This window comes from Phyllostomus discolor, chromosome 7 (genome assembly GCF_004126475.2).
Source record: "Phyllostomus discolor isolate MPI-MPIP mPhyDis1 chromosome 7, mPhyDis1.pri.v3, whole genome shotgun sequence".
Taxonomy (NCBI): domain Eukaryota; kingdom Metazoa; phylum Chordata; class Mammalia; order Chiroptera; family Phyllostomidae; genus Phyllostomus; species Phyllostomus discolor.
In genome coordinates this window covers 4,825,040-4,841,837 of record NC_040909.2, presented here as the reverse complement: position 1 = coordinate 4,841,837, position 16,798 = coordinate 4,825,040, and the positions used below count along the sequence as shown (strand labels likewise).

General features: G+C 53.9%; 1 protein-coding gene across 4 annotated transcripts in view; it reads right to left on the bottom strand.

The window, feature by feature from the left end:
- The window catches only part of USP4 (ubiquitin specific peptidase 4), a 36,524-nt gene extending 20,097 nt beyond the window's left edge, over positions 1–16,427 (bottom strand). Inside the window, exons 1-8 of one of the 4 annotated variants that reach the window (XM_028518543.2) lie at positions 16,253–16,427; positions 13,058–13,185; positions 9,909–10,039; positions 8,656–8,782; positions 7,945–8,090; positions 7,777–7,838; positions 2,452–2,592; positions 1,623–1,740 (exon numbers count right to left, since the gene is read on the bottom strand). In XM_028518543.2, the coding sequence (XP_028374344.1) occupies positions 1,623–1,740; positions 2,452–2,592; positions 7,777–7,838; positions 7,945–8,090; positions 8,656–8,782; positions 9,909–10,039; positions 13,058–13,185; positions 16,253–16,353 (954 nt within the window). In that variant the 5' untranslated portion in view covers positions 16,354–16,427. The remainder of the gene's footprint in view (positions 1–1,622; positions 1,741–2,451; positions 2,593–7,776; positions 7,839–7,944; positions 8,091–8,655; positions 8,783–9,908; positions 10,040–13,057; positions 13,186–16,252) is intronic. The other 3 variants (XM_036030329.1, XM_036030328.1, XM_028518544.2) reach the window with 3 other exon arrangements.
- Positions 16,428–16,798: the final 371 nt, after the last annotated feature.

Sequence of the window (16,798 nt, the reverse complement as noted above, 5' to 3'; positions counted from 1 at the left end):
GGCACTAATCCCACCTGTGTTACCACTTTTAATTAGATATCATTTAATTTGACTTACTAAAATTTAATTGATGTATATAGTTATGAAACATAATAATCTAAAATTTCCCTTTTTAAAAATTCCTTGTCAGATTTTGGTAGCTGCCTTGTAAAATTTGGAAAGTTGTCCCTGTTTTTCTATTATGTAAAAATGTATGATTGGTATTGTTTCTGCCTTAAATCTTTGAGTACATTCACCAGTAAAGGCATCCAAAATAAGAATTTTCTTTTGCCCTGGCTGGTGTGGCTCAGTGGACTGAGCACTGGCCTGTGAAACAAAGGGTCACCGATTTGATTCCCAGTCAGGGAACATGCCTGGGTTGCAGGCCAGGTCCCCAGTAGGGGGTGTGCAAGAGGCAACCACACACTGATGTTTCTCTCCCTCTCTCTCCCTCCTATCCCCTCTGTCTAAAAATAAGTAAAATCTTTAAAAAAAATCTCTTTTTTTTTAAAGGAATTTTCTTTGGTGTAAAGCTTTAGTTACCGAAGCAATTTAACAAATACAGCACTGTGCAGATTTTCTTTTTTTTTTTTTTAAGACTTTTTTTTTTTAAGAGAGGAGAAGGGAGGGAGAGAGAAAGAGAGAAACACCAATGTGTGGTTGCCTCTTGAGTGCCCCCTACTGGGGACCTGGCCCAAAACCCAGGCATGTGCCCTGACTGGGAACCGAACCAGCCCCCTGCTGGCCTGCAGGCTGGCACTCAACCCACCGAGCCACACCAGCCAGGGCTACATTTTCTATTTCATCCTGTGTAAGTTTGACAAGTTGTGCTTTTCAAAGCAACTTGTCTAAAACTTATCATCTAAATTGTTTAATGACATAAAATTCTTCTACCCTCTTTTTCATGTCTGTACTGATATTCCTTTTTCATTCCTGGTATCAAGTCATTTATATTTTCTCTCTTCCTGACCACTTTCCCTAGGAGCCCATCAATTTCATTTGTTTTCTTTTTTTTCCCCCCCAAAGAGCCAAATTTAGCTGTACTGTAAATCTGCTTTGTACTTCATTAAATTTCTGTCCTTATCTCTATTATTTCCCTCTTACTTCTCTGGGTTTCATTTGTTCTTTTCCTAGCATCGTGAAATAGAGACATGAATCATGGAATTTAACCTTCTTTGTCTAACACACACATCTAGAGCCACGGCCCCTCATCACTGTTGCCCTTATTCAACAGCCAAGGAACACTGAGGGTGTAAAGAACTGAGAAAACTCCCCACGAAAAGCCAGATCCTGTCTCCTTTCCTTGGTACTAGGCTTATTCCCACCTCATCACAGTGGGAAAAAAATTCATTCCCAAACCGCAAGGGCTACCGGATTTTTTAACAGATCTTTTTGTCCTCTCCCTTATATTACAAGAAACCCCAGGGTCAGACTGTGATTCCTGGGGGGAAAGTAGCCACAGCTGACCTGCTCACCACTGAGTGTCCACGTGCAGGACAGAGTCTGGCCTCGTCCAAAGGGAAGGTCTGGCTTTGCCCGTGGCTTCTGGAAAGTACTCTGTTGACCCTCAGCGGGCCAGTCTTACCCAAGCCCCGAGTACCGTGAAGACACCGTGCCCGCGAGATGGCGGTCCTCTCATTTACCTGCAGAGCAGAGTTCATGAAGCAGGTGTTCCCCAGGTTTCCGAGGCCACAGACCCCAGGCTGTGCGTGCGACGACGGAGGCTCCTGACAATTATATGAAGCAGAGAAGCCAGATCCACTGGAAAACACAACCCACATCACCAATAAAAGCAAGTGCTGCACACACGCCCCGAGGAGGCCTTTGGGGTGGCTCCAGGGCCTCTGGAATTCTCGTCTGGCGATAGATAGCTCCGTGAGACCGGTCCTCCCTACTCCCCTCCGCAGCCCTGCAGCCGCCCCCACCCCGCCCCGACCTGACACGATGGCAGGTGGGTAGCACACCACCCATGAGCGGAGAAGTGCTATTTGAATTCTCCACTTCCAGGCTGTGGTAAATGCTAGTTTTGCGTTTCTCCAGAAGGCCAACTGCCAGGTGACATCGGGGAGAACACTGAGGTGACCAAGATCAAGAGCTACAGCTGCCACCACCTCCAGGCCACACTTGAGAAAGGATCACAGCCATCCAGAGGCGAACAGGCAGGGCTCCCCCACAATGAGTCACCCCCCCACAACTATGCTACCATCAGGCCCACCCATCTCTGCACGGTGACCCCCGCGACCACCAGTGACTTTGGCTGTGGGGAACCACCAGCTGCTAGGACAAGCAATCTAAGCCAGTACAAGGAGGCACGCTTCACTGTGGGCAGGAAATGGAGTGAGCAACCACACGCAGCGCGTTCCCGTGGGGACCCTACTCCCACCTGCTCAGCGCAGGGCGGAGGCGCTCTCCGGGTCCAGCCTGGGACGGGGTTCAGAAGGCAGGGAGCGAAGCGGGAGGGCCTGCTCTTACCCCCTGCTGACACCGGAGCTGTGCATCCCAGAGGCGCTGGTGCTGTCACCGTTCGCAATGGGAGAGGCGGACGCTGAGCAATAGGGACTTGCTGATGGTTTTGGAGAGGTAGTGAAGTTTCTGCTGGGTACAGTGCTTGATCTGGGGGAGAAGCAGAAACAACGCTGCTGACTTCCGGCCAAAAGCAGCCCCCATTTAAGGCCTCAGGTCTCTTCTCAAGACGTAAGTGTGCCAGCAACTTGAACGGCAAAGAGCCTAGTTTTGTGCTACCTTCAACATAGGTTTTATTTAAGCGAGACTCAAGAAATCAATTCGTCTTCCTGTCTCATTCAACCTCATGGTCATACCAAGTCTTTCAGTAGCACAGACCGTGAGGCTGGTCTTCAGGGCCCCCGGTTCAGTTTATAGATTGTGAGCCTCCCTGAGCTTTAAGAATCACCAATGAAAGACATGAAAAACGGCTGCGAAGATGAGTTACTCCGGGAATACTTGTCCCAAATTAAACAGCTGGCTGTCAGCACTCCGGCACAGGAAGACGGGGCTTGCTTTCCCTGTGCTGTTCGGGGGGGTTTCCTGGTCCCCTCAAATTCACCAAATATGAGGAGCCTCTCTGTTTCAAACTCAAGTTTCAGCATCTTATTTTAAATGTATTCCTACTCTCATTTTTAGATTTATTTTTAGATTTTATCAGCACCTTATTTTAGGTTTATTCCTCCTTTCAGGTTAATTACTCAAGGCGTAATTGCCCCCCATCTTAAACTGCTATCAATTTGACCCATTTCCTACTCAAATCCGTATAAGAACATGGAGAAGGACAGTGAACTGTTCCGCACTGTTCCAAACACGCATGACTGTGATTTTCCTTCTAGATTGGGGTTATTTTTAGACGCGGACACTGATGAGAACATGCTGTCACAGCACAGTGCCCAGCCTCCGGATCGGGTGTCAGCCGGGGCGCCGTTGGAGCGCGCGGCGAGGGGAGGTCCCGTCTGCGCCCACGCCAGCAGCGGGCAGAGGTCAGGGGAGTGGGGCTGAGCGCCGCTCCCCGCCCCGAGGTCCCCGCCAGGGAGAGGGAGGGGGCGCCCCGGTCTCTCTGGGTCCCACAGGGAAACGCCCTTTCCCTAACCCTGAGGACCCTCTGCCTCGCAGGGCCTTACCCTCCTGCTGAGGAATGCCACCTAGCTCTCCAGGAATCCAACGACTCTCAGAGGAGTCCGAGAGCGCAGACAGCTCGGTAAGCGAGACCCGTCAGAGCCAAGGACGCTCTCCGCCGCCACCCAGGTGACCCAAGCACACACACTGCAGGTGCCCCCAGTCTCCGATGCCAGCAGGGAAGTCACGCACCACCCAGGGCCGGTCTGACGTGGCGGCCTGCTGTCTCGGGGGTGGAAACAGGCACCACGGGAGAGTGGAACCCAAACTCTGACGTACAGAACATCCAGGTGTGTGGTCCTACACTCCCCCTTTTTAGTAACTGTTCACAGGTAACTCAGTCTACTCCACTGAACTTAAAAGGGCAAAGTTCCTTTTTTAAAGGTTTTATTTATTTATTTTTTGAGAAAGGGAAAAGGAGGGAGAGAGAGAGAAACATCAATGTGTGGTTGCCTCTCGCACACCCCCACCTGGGACCCACAACCCAGGCATGTGCCCTGACTGGGAATCAAACCGGCAACCCTTTGGTTTGCAGGCCAGCGCTCAGTCCACTGAGTTACCCCAGCCAGGGCTAGGGCAAAATGCTTGTAAGCAATTACACACGACCAAGACCTGTCCACTTCTTTCGTACCACTTTCTGGTCGAAATGAAACAAAACAAAAATTTAACCTGATATTTGTTTAAAAAGTTGTAGAAAACACTGTCAGTACTTTCCAGGGTAAACTCAGCTGAAAACAAACCCAATGATGAGTTTTTATAGGCCTGAAAATTTACACGATACAAAGGTTTTTATAACTCCACCCTTGACAAACAAATAGAAAATACAGGCTACGCCTCCAGAAGAGGATCCTCTGCTCCTAAGAGACCCGCTGGTCGCCCAGCCCCTCTCTACTGAGGTGTGTCCTGCTCCCGGCACGTCAGGTCGGCCTCCGCTACACTCCCACCGAGCCTGGAGCTCCTCTGTGCTCCGCCCACTTCTCCTGTGCTCTCCCGGCTGCATGATGCATTGAGGACGGGCCTGCCCTCGAGGGCTGGCCTCTAGCACCCCAAGGCCGGCATCTGGTGTCGACACTGCCTTCACAACCACCTAAGCCGGGACCCCTCCACACCAATGCCACAGCCCTCATCTGCGTGCGTGCGTGCGTGCCCGTCCCCGCTTCGGGGACGCTGGCCTCTCCTACTGAGCCAGCAGCCCTTCAACAGGGACTGGCGCGAGCGAGGCAGGCCCCACAGACCTCACGCAAGGACAGTAAGAGCGCGTCAGAACGGAGCCCGGTTTTAGACACCCAGCTGGTGTCGCAGTTGGCCAGTGTGGGGGGAAAACCCCACATCTTTGGTGGCCAGACCTTTTGGTACATGAGAGGTGCTGGTTTTTTATTTTCACCTCTTCCTTCTCATGTTCTTCCTTTCTCACGAACCCCAACATTTCACCAGACACCTCGCCACCCTGCCAGAAGGCACTTCCCAGCCTCCTGGGAAGCCAGGCGTGGTCCTATAACTGGCAAAGAGATGGAAAGGGAGGTTTCGTGTGTGATTTCTCAAGGGAAGAGGTGTGTCCTGTTTCCGCCTCCCAGCCCCTCAAATGCAGGTGCAACGGCTTCAGTCCCAGCGGTCACGCAGCGGCCTGCCGTGAGGACGGCGGGGCCAGACCACGGAGCAGCTGGGTCCCTAACGACCAGCACTGGCCTGCCCCCCTCGTCAGTTCTCTTCAGAAAGGCGCAAGCACCTGCCTTGCTTTACCACACTGATGTTCAGGTCTTTCCGAATGGCCACCACACCTTTCCTGATCAACACAGTGTGTTTCAAAGACATAAATGTTCCTTTCATATTTCTGGTACTTGCTCCACGAACTTACTAGGATCTATCACTGTTTTTATTTCCCCCGTCAATTGTTTAAACTTGGGACTCCCCACATTTCCCTTAGGAGAAGCAGTTGAGGACGTTCTCATCTGACTTCTGCCTCCTGGGTCTTCCACGTTGCGATTAACCAGAATTTACATGTGAATTGATACTGAAATTGGTTATTTTCTTAAACCTTTCTTCTTTTTGTCACTGAACTTCTAACTGAAGTATCACGCTAAGAAATACGTAAACCACGAGAGCACAAAAATCAAGACGCTCCCACTGCGTGAACACATCTAAGCACTCACACAAGGACACAGCCCGGCCCCCGCCCCGAGGCGCCCTCCTCGTGTCCCTCGGGGTCACAACTCCCCCCAGAGCTAACCACCGCGGCCATGACCATGGGCCCACAGGTGAGTTCTGCCGGTTCTTCCGAAGCTTTACGCCGAGGGGGTCTGCTGGCATGTCCGGTTCCTCTCACTCAACACGGCTGGTGAGACGGGACGCTGCGGCCACACGGAACGCCACGGGGCGCGCAGGGCACAGCCTGGCCGCCCGCTCTGCTCTGGGCGGACGTCTGGGTTGGCCCCGCCCTGTGACCGTGGTGGGCAGTTCATGCCGTGAACACCTCTGGCACGTCTCTAGGGGGACACGGGGCGCGCTTCGGCAGGTTGAGCGCCGAGGAGCGGGTCGCAGAGTTGCAGAAACGCGTACGACTCCTCCTTCAGTGCTCACTGCCAAAGCTGCGGAAACCACCGTCCGGTCTCCGTGCCCCACCGGGAGCGCCCAGCGCCCCGGCCGCTCCGCTCCGCACCTGCACAGCACTGGGGCCGGCTCTTTCATCTGGCCATCCCGGTGGGTGTGCGGGGCACCGCCCCTTCTGCCATCGCCCACCTCTCCCCCTCACAGTGCGTTCCAGAATTCCTAGGCTGGCCCTCCGACTGTCCGCTCCGTCTCCAGCTACGCCCGGCTGTCAGCCCACACCCTGAATTCCATCCCCAGGTACGTCTCCTTGTCCCTGCTTTCCGCACCTGTTGCCTCCTTTCCTGGACGATAGTCACTATGCTTACCCCACCCTCTTACGTGGCTGGGAATACGAGTTCTACTCCGACCGGCACAGGCTGCCATCTGTCGCTTTCCTCTTATTCCAACTGCACTCGTCAGCGTCTCGTTCCGGCGGAGCCGCTCACCAGGCGAGGCCACGTCACCCCCGCACTCCCCGAGCCCACCCCCACAAGCCCCCACCTCACCCAGAGGCAACGCCACCTCCCACCACATCGCCTCTGGGCCCTGGTCACCCCTCCCTCCCGCCACCACTCTTTGCTCCAGCCACGGCCAACTCCCGTGGTCTTCAACCAGGCAGGCCTCTGCCTCGAAACTGCTGCGGCTGCTGTCTCCTCTGCCTCGGTGTTACCCCCACTAAGCACCACACTCACTGCTGACGCCCTCGCCTCGTCCACGCCCACGTTCACATGGCACACCCTCAGGCCCTCCCCACCCTCCTTAAACCTGCCCCTTCCCAAAGCCTGGCTGGTACCTGCCGACTTCCTTCCCTGACTGTTTCCCCCTCGGTGCTTGTGAACCACGGAACCTGTGGTTTTCTTATTTTATCCATTTTTTTGCTCCTTGGGAACAGAGACTTTGTTTAGTTTACTGCTATACCCCCAGCTTCCACAACAGTGTCTGGCACTGGCTGGAAGTGGGAGGGGAGATGGGAGGGGAGATGCGCCTCAGGAATTCTGCTCTGGTTCACTCACCGCCACACACACTTCACCAGGAGACGCTAACCTTTGGGGGTCTCAAGGAGGCACCCTCTCTCCCAAGAGCCGCCTCCCTTCCTGGGATCTGTGGCCACGGCCCACAGCCTGACCGAGGGAGGCAGCAAGGCCCCACCCTGTCTCCACGACGATCAGCGCACACACACCATTTCCCCACCGCACACCATCAGGAGAGGCCATCACTCCTGGCCCCTTCCAGGACGTGCACAGTTCCACACCACGCACGGCCGTCTGCTGAGACAGGTGCCTGGGGAACCGTGGACAGAACGGAGACCCCTGTCGGCAGAGCAGCGCCGCCAGACCCCGGCCCTCTCCTTTGCTTCTCTCATTCTCCACTGACAAGGCTCCCGCTGGGGCCACACGCCCTGACAGCCGCCCAGGGGCCGCTCGCCGGAGACCAGGGCCTCCCACCGGGATTACTGACTCTGGGTACGAAGTCAGATGTACTTTTCCCTCCGATTAAGCGCATCTGTTCCTTAGCATGAGTAACTGCCTTAGGAAGGATCTGTCTGACACCTGTGCGCCCGGCCACGGGGAGAAAAAGCTCACTCACTTTGACTGCAGGGTCTGCCTCGGCCACGTGCCGTCCTCATTCTGGGGCTCAATGACTAGCACCTGGGTGAAAAGGAACACCAGGTGAGGGGCGTGTGAGCCACCTCACTGCCCGAGTGCCACGCACCCGGGTGGCGCTGCCTGCCGGGGCACGCCCGAGCCCTCCTACCTGACCCTGGTACAGCCCGGCGTCCTGGACAGTGTTGTCTAGCTTGCTCAGCTGCTCGTAGGAGTTGTTCATGTATTTGTTCCACAGCCGCGTTTCCCGCTCCGCAGGGATGTTGAAGAGCTTCCGCATCTTCTTCTCGATGGTCGCTGGGGACAGGCAGAAGCGTCACGCAGGGCCTTCTCCAGGGGGAAGGCTGTGGGCAGCCCTGGCGAGCGAATGCCCCCCCTCCTGCCTCTCCGGATGGTCACAGGACGCCCTGGACCGGAAGTTCTGACGGACCCCAGGCCAAGCATCTCCCACGGGTGTCCTCCGGCGCTGACGCACCCGGAGGCTGCCCTGTGCTTCTCCTCCGGTGGCACAGGTCCCGGTTACAGCACAGTGCAAGGTGGGAACGTGAGAACACTAATCTTTCCAGGTAAGACAGACCATCAAATACCGGCTCTGCCACTTTCTTGCTGAGATGTTTTAGTCAGCGGCTTTAAGCTCTGAATCGCATTTCTTCACCTTTCCTCCCCTGTGGCAGACGGGCAGCGGCCACGCCTGGCGCGCTGCAGAACACGACTCATGGGCTTAGCTCGCCGTCCAGACACCCCGGGGTGCGGGCTGCCAGGTCAGGAGCGGTGACGCAGCCCGAGGCTGACTGGTGACAAGTCTGAAGACGGCGTCCCACCCTCTCAGCCGGCCCCCTGGGAGCCCAGCCCAGCTACTCACCGATGGTGTCCGCCTTGCTGAAATGGCAGCTCAGCACGTTGGTGGGATCGCTGTTCTCACAGAGCTTCAGCTCGAGCAGATACACCTCCACCTTGCAGTGCTTGACGAACAGGCCGTGCTCCACGACCTGCGGAGGGGGCACGGGAGGGGGAGCGGCGGTTCCTCACCTGCGCGGGCTCGGAGGCCACACGGCTCAGCAGTGACAGAAGGCAGAACCCACGGGTAGTCACCTTTCTTAAGTGATCAAGGGATCAAAAGTATAGCTTTTAAAGCCACCAACATCTGTCTAAGAGTTTGAACACCTCGTTTCCACTCATTAGGGCCAGCCAGGAGCACCGCAGTGGAACCAGAGCCAGCGGCACCAGCACTCACAGAGAATTCCTTGTTCGTCTCCGAGTGCGTCATGGGGCTTCCCATGAACCACGGGTGAGCCCTTGGCGGAACGCTCACCATGTGGCGGCACTGTGAGCACTGGGGGACATCTGCAGGAAGCTGGTGCGCCTCTACACTCTTGATCCCTAACCCCTTTCTGGGTCCCAGGTTCAAGCCGAAGAAAAACAAGGTGGTTCTGGCCCTGAATAGCGACTCCTGGAAGCACGGCTTCGGGACTACAGCTCTCCCCTACTATGCTAAGCTGGGGAGCAACAGACCAGGCGGAGGAATGCACCCGAAGCCCACCTATCAGCAGGCACGGAGGCCCCCGTGATCACCCCTCTGGGAGGGCGAGCTTACTGTGGGGGTCAGGGCGGTGGTCTCCTGAGTCCTGTCTACGAGGGATTAACAATCTGGCTTTCTAACCCAGGACCTGCCTGCCTTCAAGAGGTTGTTCCCCTCTGGGTTATAAAAACCTGCTTTTTGAGAAACTCTACAGTGTGGCCAAAGACTCGCAGGCACGGGGAGAAGCCCCATCAGCAAGGCTGTGAGACAGACGAGACGCAGTGCATCACTGTGCGTGCACAACAGCCCGAGCGAACTCCCTCACACAGACAGTGCTCTCCTGGCACCGCCAAGCACACCCCAGCCACTGGGCGGCGCTGATGTTTGGAGGCCGCGCACTGTAACATCCTGGGGGAGCAGCCTCAGCAGCCACCACTCACAACCACAGTTCCCGAGGGAGAACTGGAAAAAAGGCCTCAAACACCTCCATTTAACCACGTGGGTACGTCCCGCCCCCAGAGCCCAACACCAGCCCGTGTGTCCAGGGAGCAGCCGCAGGCGCCGAGCAGCAGGTGTGAGTGGCAGCTCGCGCTCACCTTCCTGACGATGGGCTGCTGGCCCTCCACGCAGCCGTACCAGTTCAGCAGCTTGTTCCAGGCCTCGGCTGGGACCAGGACGTAGTCCAGCTCGTCGATCAGGTGTTCTTTCAAGGTCTGACTATCAGGATCTGGAAAAGGAAACAGCTTATAGCGCACTACTCCTCTCCCCAGAAATGTTTGTTTCGCGTGTTTCTTGCGTCCTCTCTAGGGAACTATTTACAAGAACGGCACAAAGTTACAGAACTCTGCCGTTGGCCCTCACAGAGCAGGCCGACTGCCCTCGGTGTTGAGCCACGCTCTCTGAACATCTTCTGGGGAACTGGGAGGGGAAGAGAGAAAAGCTCCCGTTCACATTTTCAAAGTACTTCCAGGTTCCACAATTACAACGGTTCATTACAATGAGTATTTAATATACTGTTCTGCATAGTGAGACTGCATTAAGGTGAGATGCTGGCTTCCCCTGAAAAACTTACTCAGAAAGCAAACAAGCAAGTCACTGAAGTAAAGTCTATTTCATCAAGAGTCATTTAGCGTACATACTTCCCAATGCTCCAAGTCGAAACTCAGTCGGACCCCCCCACCCCAGGAGGGGGAACATCTTCAACGTGCTGAGCACCCACCCGACACCCACCAGAGAGGCCACACAACCGGGAGCCGGAAGTGGACAGCCATGGTCTGAAACACACCCCCTCCACGGAGGGCCCAGGGACTGACCGGGTCCAGGGAAAACCGACTCTCCTCGCCCCTGCAGGGAGCACCCCCACTAAGCCCGCGCTATCTGCACCCACTCCCGTACCAGTGCAAACCACTGCTCTCCGGCCAACAAGGGAAGCCATGAAACTGGGAAGCACAAAGGACCCACAACAGGGCTCCTCATCTGTAACCCGAGGCAGACGATGTTAAGAGACGAAAACCTTCAGCGGCATCTGCACAAGTGGACCCAGGGACCCCATCGCCCCATCCCATCAGGCTTCTGCCCTGCGAGTCAGGGCAGATATCAGGTTCAATCTGCCTCTGCTATTTCGTTTCCGAGGAAAACAGAAAGGGATTGAAGAGCCTTGGAGAACAGGAACACCAGGGCTGAGAGAGGAGGATGAATGGAAAGATGTGGGACGTGCACACAGTGGGGTCTTCTGCAGCCCTGGAAGCACAGGCGGCAGACACAAGGCCAGCGGGCCAAATCCGGCCCTCCACCTTGTTTCCACCCGGCAGCAGCACCGAACTCTCGCTTACCAGTTAAGGAGTGGTTACATGTATACAGCCCTACAATTACATCCGGCCCTTGGAAGGCAACCGCAGGCTGATGTGGCCCCCGGTGAAAATGAGTTTGATGCCCCTGCTTTAAAGGAAGGAGATTCTGACACACGCTACGACACGGACGAACCCGGAGGACATCGTGCTAAATGAAACAGGCCAGTCACAGACAGACAAATACGGTAAGACCCTGCTTACCAGAGAGGTCAGACTCTGAGACACAACGTACGATGGTGGTTGCCAGGGGCTCCGGGGAGTGCAGACACAGGGACTTACTGTCTAATGGCTGCAGTTTCAGTGTCACACGATGAGACAGTCTGGAGACTGCTTGCATGACCATGGGAATACCACTCAACTGTACACTTAAAAATGGTTAAGATGGCCCTGGCCGGCATGGCTCAGGGGCTGAGCATCTTCCCGCAAAAGCAAAGGGGTACCAGTTCGATTCCCGACACGCCAAGGTTCTGGGTTCAATCCCGGTCAAGGCACGTACGTACACCAATGAATGTATAAACAAGTGGAACAAAAAAATCGATGTCTCTCTTTTTCCCAAGGAAAAAAAAAATTAAACTGGATCAGCATCACGCTAAAAATCACACAGGGGTCTGAAGCGAGGATTCAGCCTCTGCGAATGTCTTCGCCACAGAGGTAAATACAGAAGGTGAGAGCACAGGCTGGCCCAGGCAGGTGCCCGTCTGATGCACAGCGGAGCACAGGTGGAATGAGAGAGGGGTGCTGGGCAGACACCACCAGCAAAAATACGCCTACCCTCTACTTCCCACACTTCCGTGAGCCCCTCCAGCCCACACCCATGGCTGCAGGTGGAAGGCAGCCACACTGGGGCAGGCAAGTGACCGAGAGCCTGGGGTTTGAACGGAATGTACTTCTCCCAAGCACAGAGCAGACGTTTCAGGCCAAAGCTAGGTGACATCATACTGGGAGACCGCGGAAGGAATGCTTGCCCTTAGCTGAAGGTCATGAACATGATGTCCCAGAGCCCCTCCAGCTCTAGAATGCTCATCATCGTTACTATCTTTAAAAGCCTTAAGGATTCTCCTTTGAAAAAGAGAGAAAAGGACAAAGTGCAAACATCTTGCAATGATCCCTTGAGGCAACTCCGTGGTATAATGCCACCATGCGACCTACTTCAGGAAGCAAAGCATATGACATTGTTTATTATGTAATTCGGACGCGCCTAAACAAGGTCTGAGCTGAAGATGCCGGGTTAGCGTCAGGCACTTGGGTCGAGCCTCGTGCTCTGTCTGCCTTCCTGCTGCCCTGATTTGGGGCACAGGAGACGGGTCACCTCCGTCCTGCTTGCAGGGGGTCTACGGCCAGGCAGGACAAAGCCAAGGAGAGGCTGGCTGTCCTCTCTGTGACCACAGAGGAGCAAGCTAAGTTCCGCCATGTCATCATCACTTTTTCGATCACTTTTTCACCCCTTCCACTGGCAGCTGACTGTGATCATAACTCTGCCTACGCTCCGCCCTCCCCATGCAACCTCTATGGCGAACACAGCCATCAAAGAAATACCGGATGAATGCTGACGAGTCTACAATGTGTTCCACTGTAAGGTCTGGTCCCCAAATTTCAGATTCCAGGTACGATTTCAAAATGACATCCTATTTTCTTTCCATTCCACAAGTAAGCTAAAATCCCCAGCAGAACTAGTTTGCAAGGAAAGAAAGAAATTTTAAATACTAGATGCATGCTCTTGTAAGCAGTTAACTTATTAGGGTCTGCAAAGACCTCCCCTACGGGCACAGAGGACATTTGTTTCTTTCCCCTCACAGGAGGGGACTCAGGTTTACACTGTTTGAGTCACATATAAACACAACCTCAGGCCACTGCCCAGGCGGACATTCAGTGAGACAAGCGACAGGGTACTGCACCTGAGAAGAGTCCGGAGTTGTCTATCGGGCCGGGAAACAGGTTGTGCTCACCCACGTTGTACATATCCCAGCTGTCGAAGCCCACATACTTCTTCCACTGTTTGAACCACCGGCTGTCAATGAGATACCTAGAGACAGACACAAATGTACTGTAGCAGACAAGCTGAGGTTGTGAAGTTTCTGCAGCTACTCCCTTAACTTTTTTTTACAGTCTTCCAACTTGGGGAACTGAAAAAACACCCCCCAACGGGAGCAGGGCCAGGCCCCACGTGGCACAGAGAGTCACCCATACTTCCCAAAGTATCCCGTAAGGGAAATGATCGCTGAAAGAATAAATGAAAAGAAGGAAATGACTGGCTTCAAAATGCTTATTTAAAGGAACTATTTCACCCTGGCTGGTGTGGCTCAGTGGATTGAGTGCTGGCCTATGAACCAAGGGGTTACTGGTTTGATTCCCAGTCAAGACCCATGCCTGGGTTGTGGGCCAGGTCCCCAGTAGGGAGTGTGCAAGAGGCAACCACACACTGATGTTTCTCTCCCTTTCTCCTTCCCATCCCCTCTCTAAAAATAAATAAACAAAATCTTAAAAAAAAAAAGAAAATATTTCTATGGCTAAAATCTTGTTTGCTAATAACCAAGTCACTAATTTCATCCTTGCCCAGGTAGACAATTTGGTTACACTGCTTTGCTTGACATGAATAGCATTAAACTAAATTTTTTCTGAAAGTGGGATAACAACACACTTCAGGAGTCCTTTAAAGACCAAACAAGATATCAAAAAAATAAATAAAATAAAAACAAGAAGTGGCCCTGGCCAAATAGCTCCATTGATTACAGTATCATAACCATACACCAAGGATGAGGGTTCAATCCCCAGTCCGGACACATATAAGAATATAAGCATCAACCAATGAAGGCATAAATAAGTGGAACAAGAGATCAATGTTTCTATCTCACTCTCTTAAATCAATAAATAAAAATGTTATTAAAATGTGTGTACGTGTGTGTATACACACACACAGAGATCTGTCTGGAAAAGATCCACCCATTATTAATATAATGAGAACAGTTTGCACAACATCAACATAACCTGGCAGCCAAAGAAAGTAGACTGGAATGCGCATGTGTGAACAATGACCACTTCACTGTACTAGTCAGTATGGGAGTAGTCGCCATTGAGTGAGCACGTGTACTGTGTGGCCATCGCATTCAAAATGACTGAGTGAGAAGAGCAATGACTTTGAGTCAAATTTTGCATTAAGCTTGAACATTCCTCTGTGGAAACTATTTGGATGATTCAGAAGGCCGCAGCTACGGGCAACTGGTGATTGGCAGCTTCATCATGACAACATGTCCCCTCATGCGTCACGTCTCAAGCAGAGTTTTTGGCGAAACATGCAATCACCCAGGTGACTCAGCCCCCCTAGAGCCCAGATTAGGTGCCCTGTGACTTCTGGCTTCTCCCAAAACTAAAATTACCTTTAAAAGAGCAGAGATTTCAGACCATCAGTGAGATTCAGGAAAATACCACAGGGCAGCTGACTGCGACTGGGAGAACTGTGTGAGGGCCCAGGGGGCCTACTTTGAAGGGGACTGAGGCGTCACCGTCACAGTCGTATGTACAATGTTTCTTGTATCTTCTTCAATAAATGTCTCTAGTTTTCATCCAAATCACTGGATACCTTCTGGACAGACCTCATTTACATATACACACATGCATATATAATAGTGTCTACATATATTTTTCTTGCCCAAAACCAAGTTGATCTGGTTATATTTTAAAGCTATTAAAAAAACAAAAAACTCCATAGCCCGGGCTGGTGCAGCTCAGTAGACTGAGAGCCAGCCTGTGAACTGGGAGGTCACTGGTTCGATTCCTGGTCAGGGCACATGCCTGGGTTGCAAGCCAGGTCTCCAGGTGGGGACATGCAAAAGGCAGCCGAATGACGTTTCTCTTGCACAGTGATGTTTCCTCTCTTTCTCCCTCCATTCCCCTCTCTCTAAAAAGTAAAAATCTTTTTAAAAAAAAAAACATGAAAGTACCTTTATACTGTTTTACAATTAGGACAGAAAGAAAGAGGAGGAAATCTCTGTGGGGAAACAAAACCCAATTATATGGTGAGCCCTTCAAATTTTATAACCAACAAACCTCAGAGATGAGGTGGCTTCCCAGAGGCCATGAGGATCCGTAAAAATACCTTCAACTCTTTGAAATGCTTTTTTCCTTCCAAACACTTGTAGTGTGTAATTTCAGTCTCTCTCAAACTTCCTATGCCCCCGCTGAACATTCTTCATACATCCCCCTACGCAGAATAACTTCTGGGAGCGCCTCTGCGTACTCTGCCGGCCACAGGTGGCTGGCTCCAGTGTGTCAACTCCTCCTAACCCCAAAGTCTCTCTTCCCTACTCAGCTCCCTCCTCCCTGTAAGAGACATTATCAGCACCACCATGGTTTGAAAGGGGGACGCTCAGTCATAATCAATGCAAAGCCAAGCCCCACTCTTATATTCCCACCCGATAATACCACCCAGGAATCTCTTTTAGTGGAAGTACTGTCCTTTCTCCTAAACAATTTATTAAGAAAACTCTTGCCTCAGATTTGCTCTTCTAAACGCCGGGCTTATCTTTTTATCTAGGCTCCGCAGTGCTGCCGCCGCCACAGTCATTTTTGACATTTGCTACTAAAATGACCTGGGGCTCGCAGGCATGTATTTGTTCAGCTTGACCTTGACATCTGTTCTGCAGCGTACGAGTTACAAAATACCTACTTCAGAGCTTCGCCTCTACCCACTGAGGCAGGGGTGAGGGGATGCTTTTAACAGGAAGGACCCGGTCTGTGAGGGGTGGACGCCTTCGCCCAAGGTCACTCAGCGAGTCCTCGAAGGTAAAGGGCTCTTCCCATCCTCAAAGTCCGCGTGAGCACTCCCCCTTTACCCCATCCAGCAGCCCTTTCCTCCGCTGGGTCCGCACCCTGGGGCTCGGAGAGGGCCGCGACGACCCTCAGTTCCGCCCACACTGCCCCCAAAATAATCTCAGGGTCCCGCTCCTGAGGAGCCGGGGCCAGGCCACTCTCCTCAGGGTCACTAACATCGCCTCCGCCGGGCCCCTACCCAAGCCGAGAAGGAGGCTCCTAGCCTGAGCGCCGGAGCCCCGGCCCCTGACCCTGCGCGGCGGAAAGGAGGACCCGGCGCTCACCACTGCGCCCCTCGTTGGAGCGTGGTCCTCATCAAGGCCCTCAGTTCGGATTTCTGGGTCTCCGCATCAGGTCGCTCACCGCAGCCTCCGCCTTCCGCCATCTCGTCCGCGGCCCCGGCCCAGCCGACCCGGACATCCGCCTCGCGCACAGCGTGCTGGGGACCGCGCCCACCCACGCACGCACGCACGCACGCGCGCGCGCGCGCGTGCCCAAGCCCCACCTGGCGCCGGGCCCTCGAGCGCCGGCCCGCCTCCGCCCTCTGTCCCCGCCCCGCGCACCGCCCTCACCCGCAAGTGCGCGGTGGAGGGGGAGGGGGCCGGAAGAGGAGGCGGGCCGCCGGGAAGGCGCGGCCGCTTCCTCCCACCCTGTGGTCCGCTCCGGAGGGCGTAGGTCACTCCTCTCTCTCTCTCTCCAGCCCCGCTATCTCCAGGAGTCACACTGCAGGTCTCGTGACTCCTCAGTTGGAGGAGTTCATTGAGGGGACCTGATGGCCAGTTGCCCCGCGAGTTGGACCTGGGCAACCGGAACCCCAACCCACCTTCCCT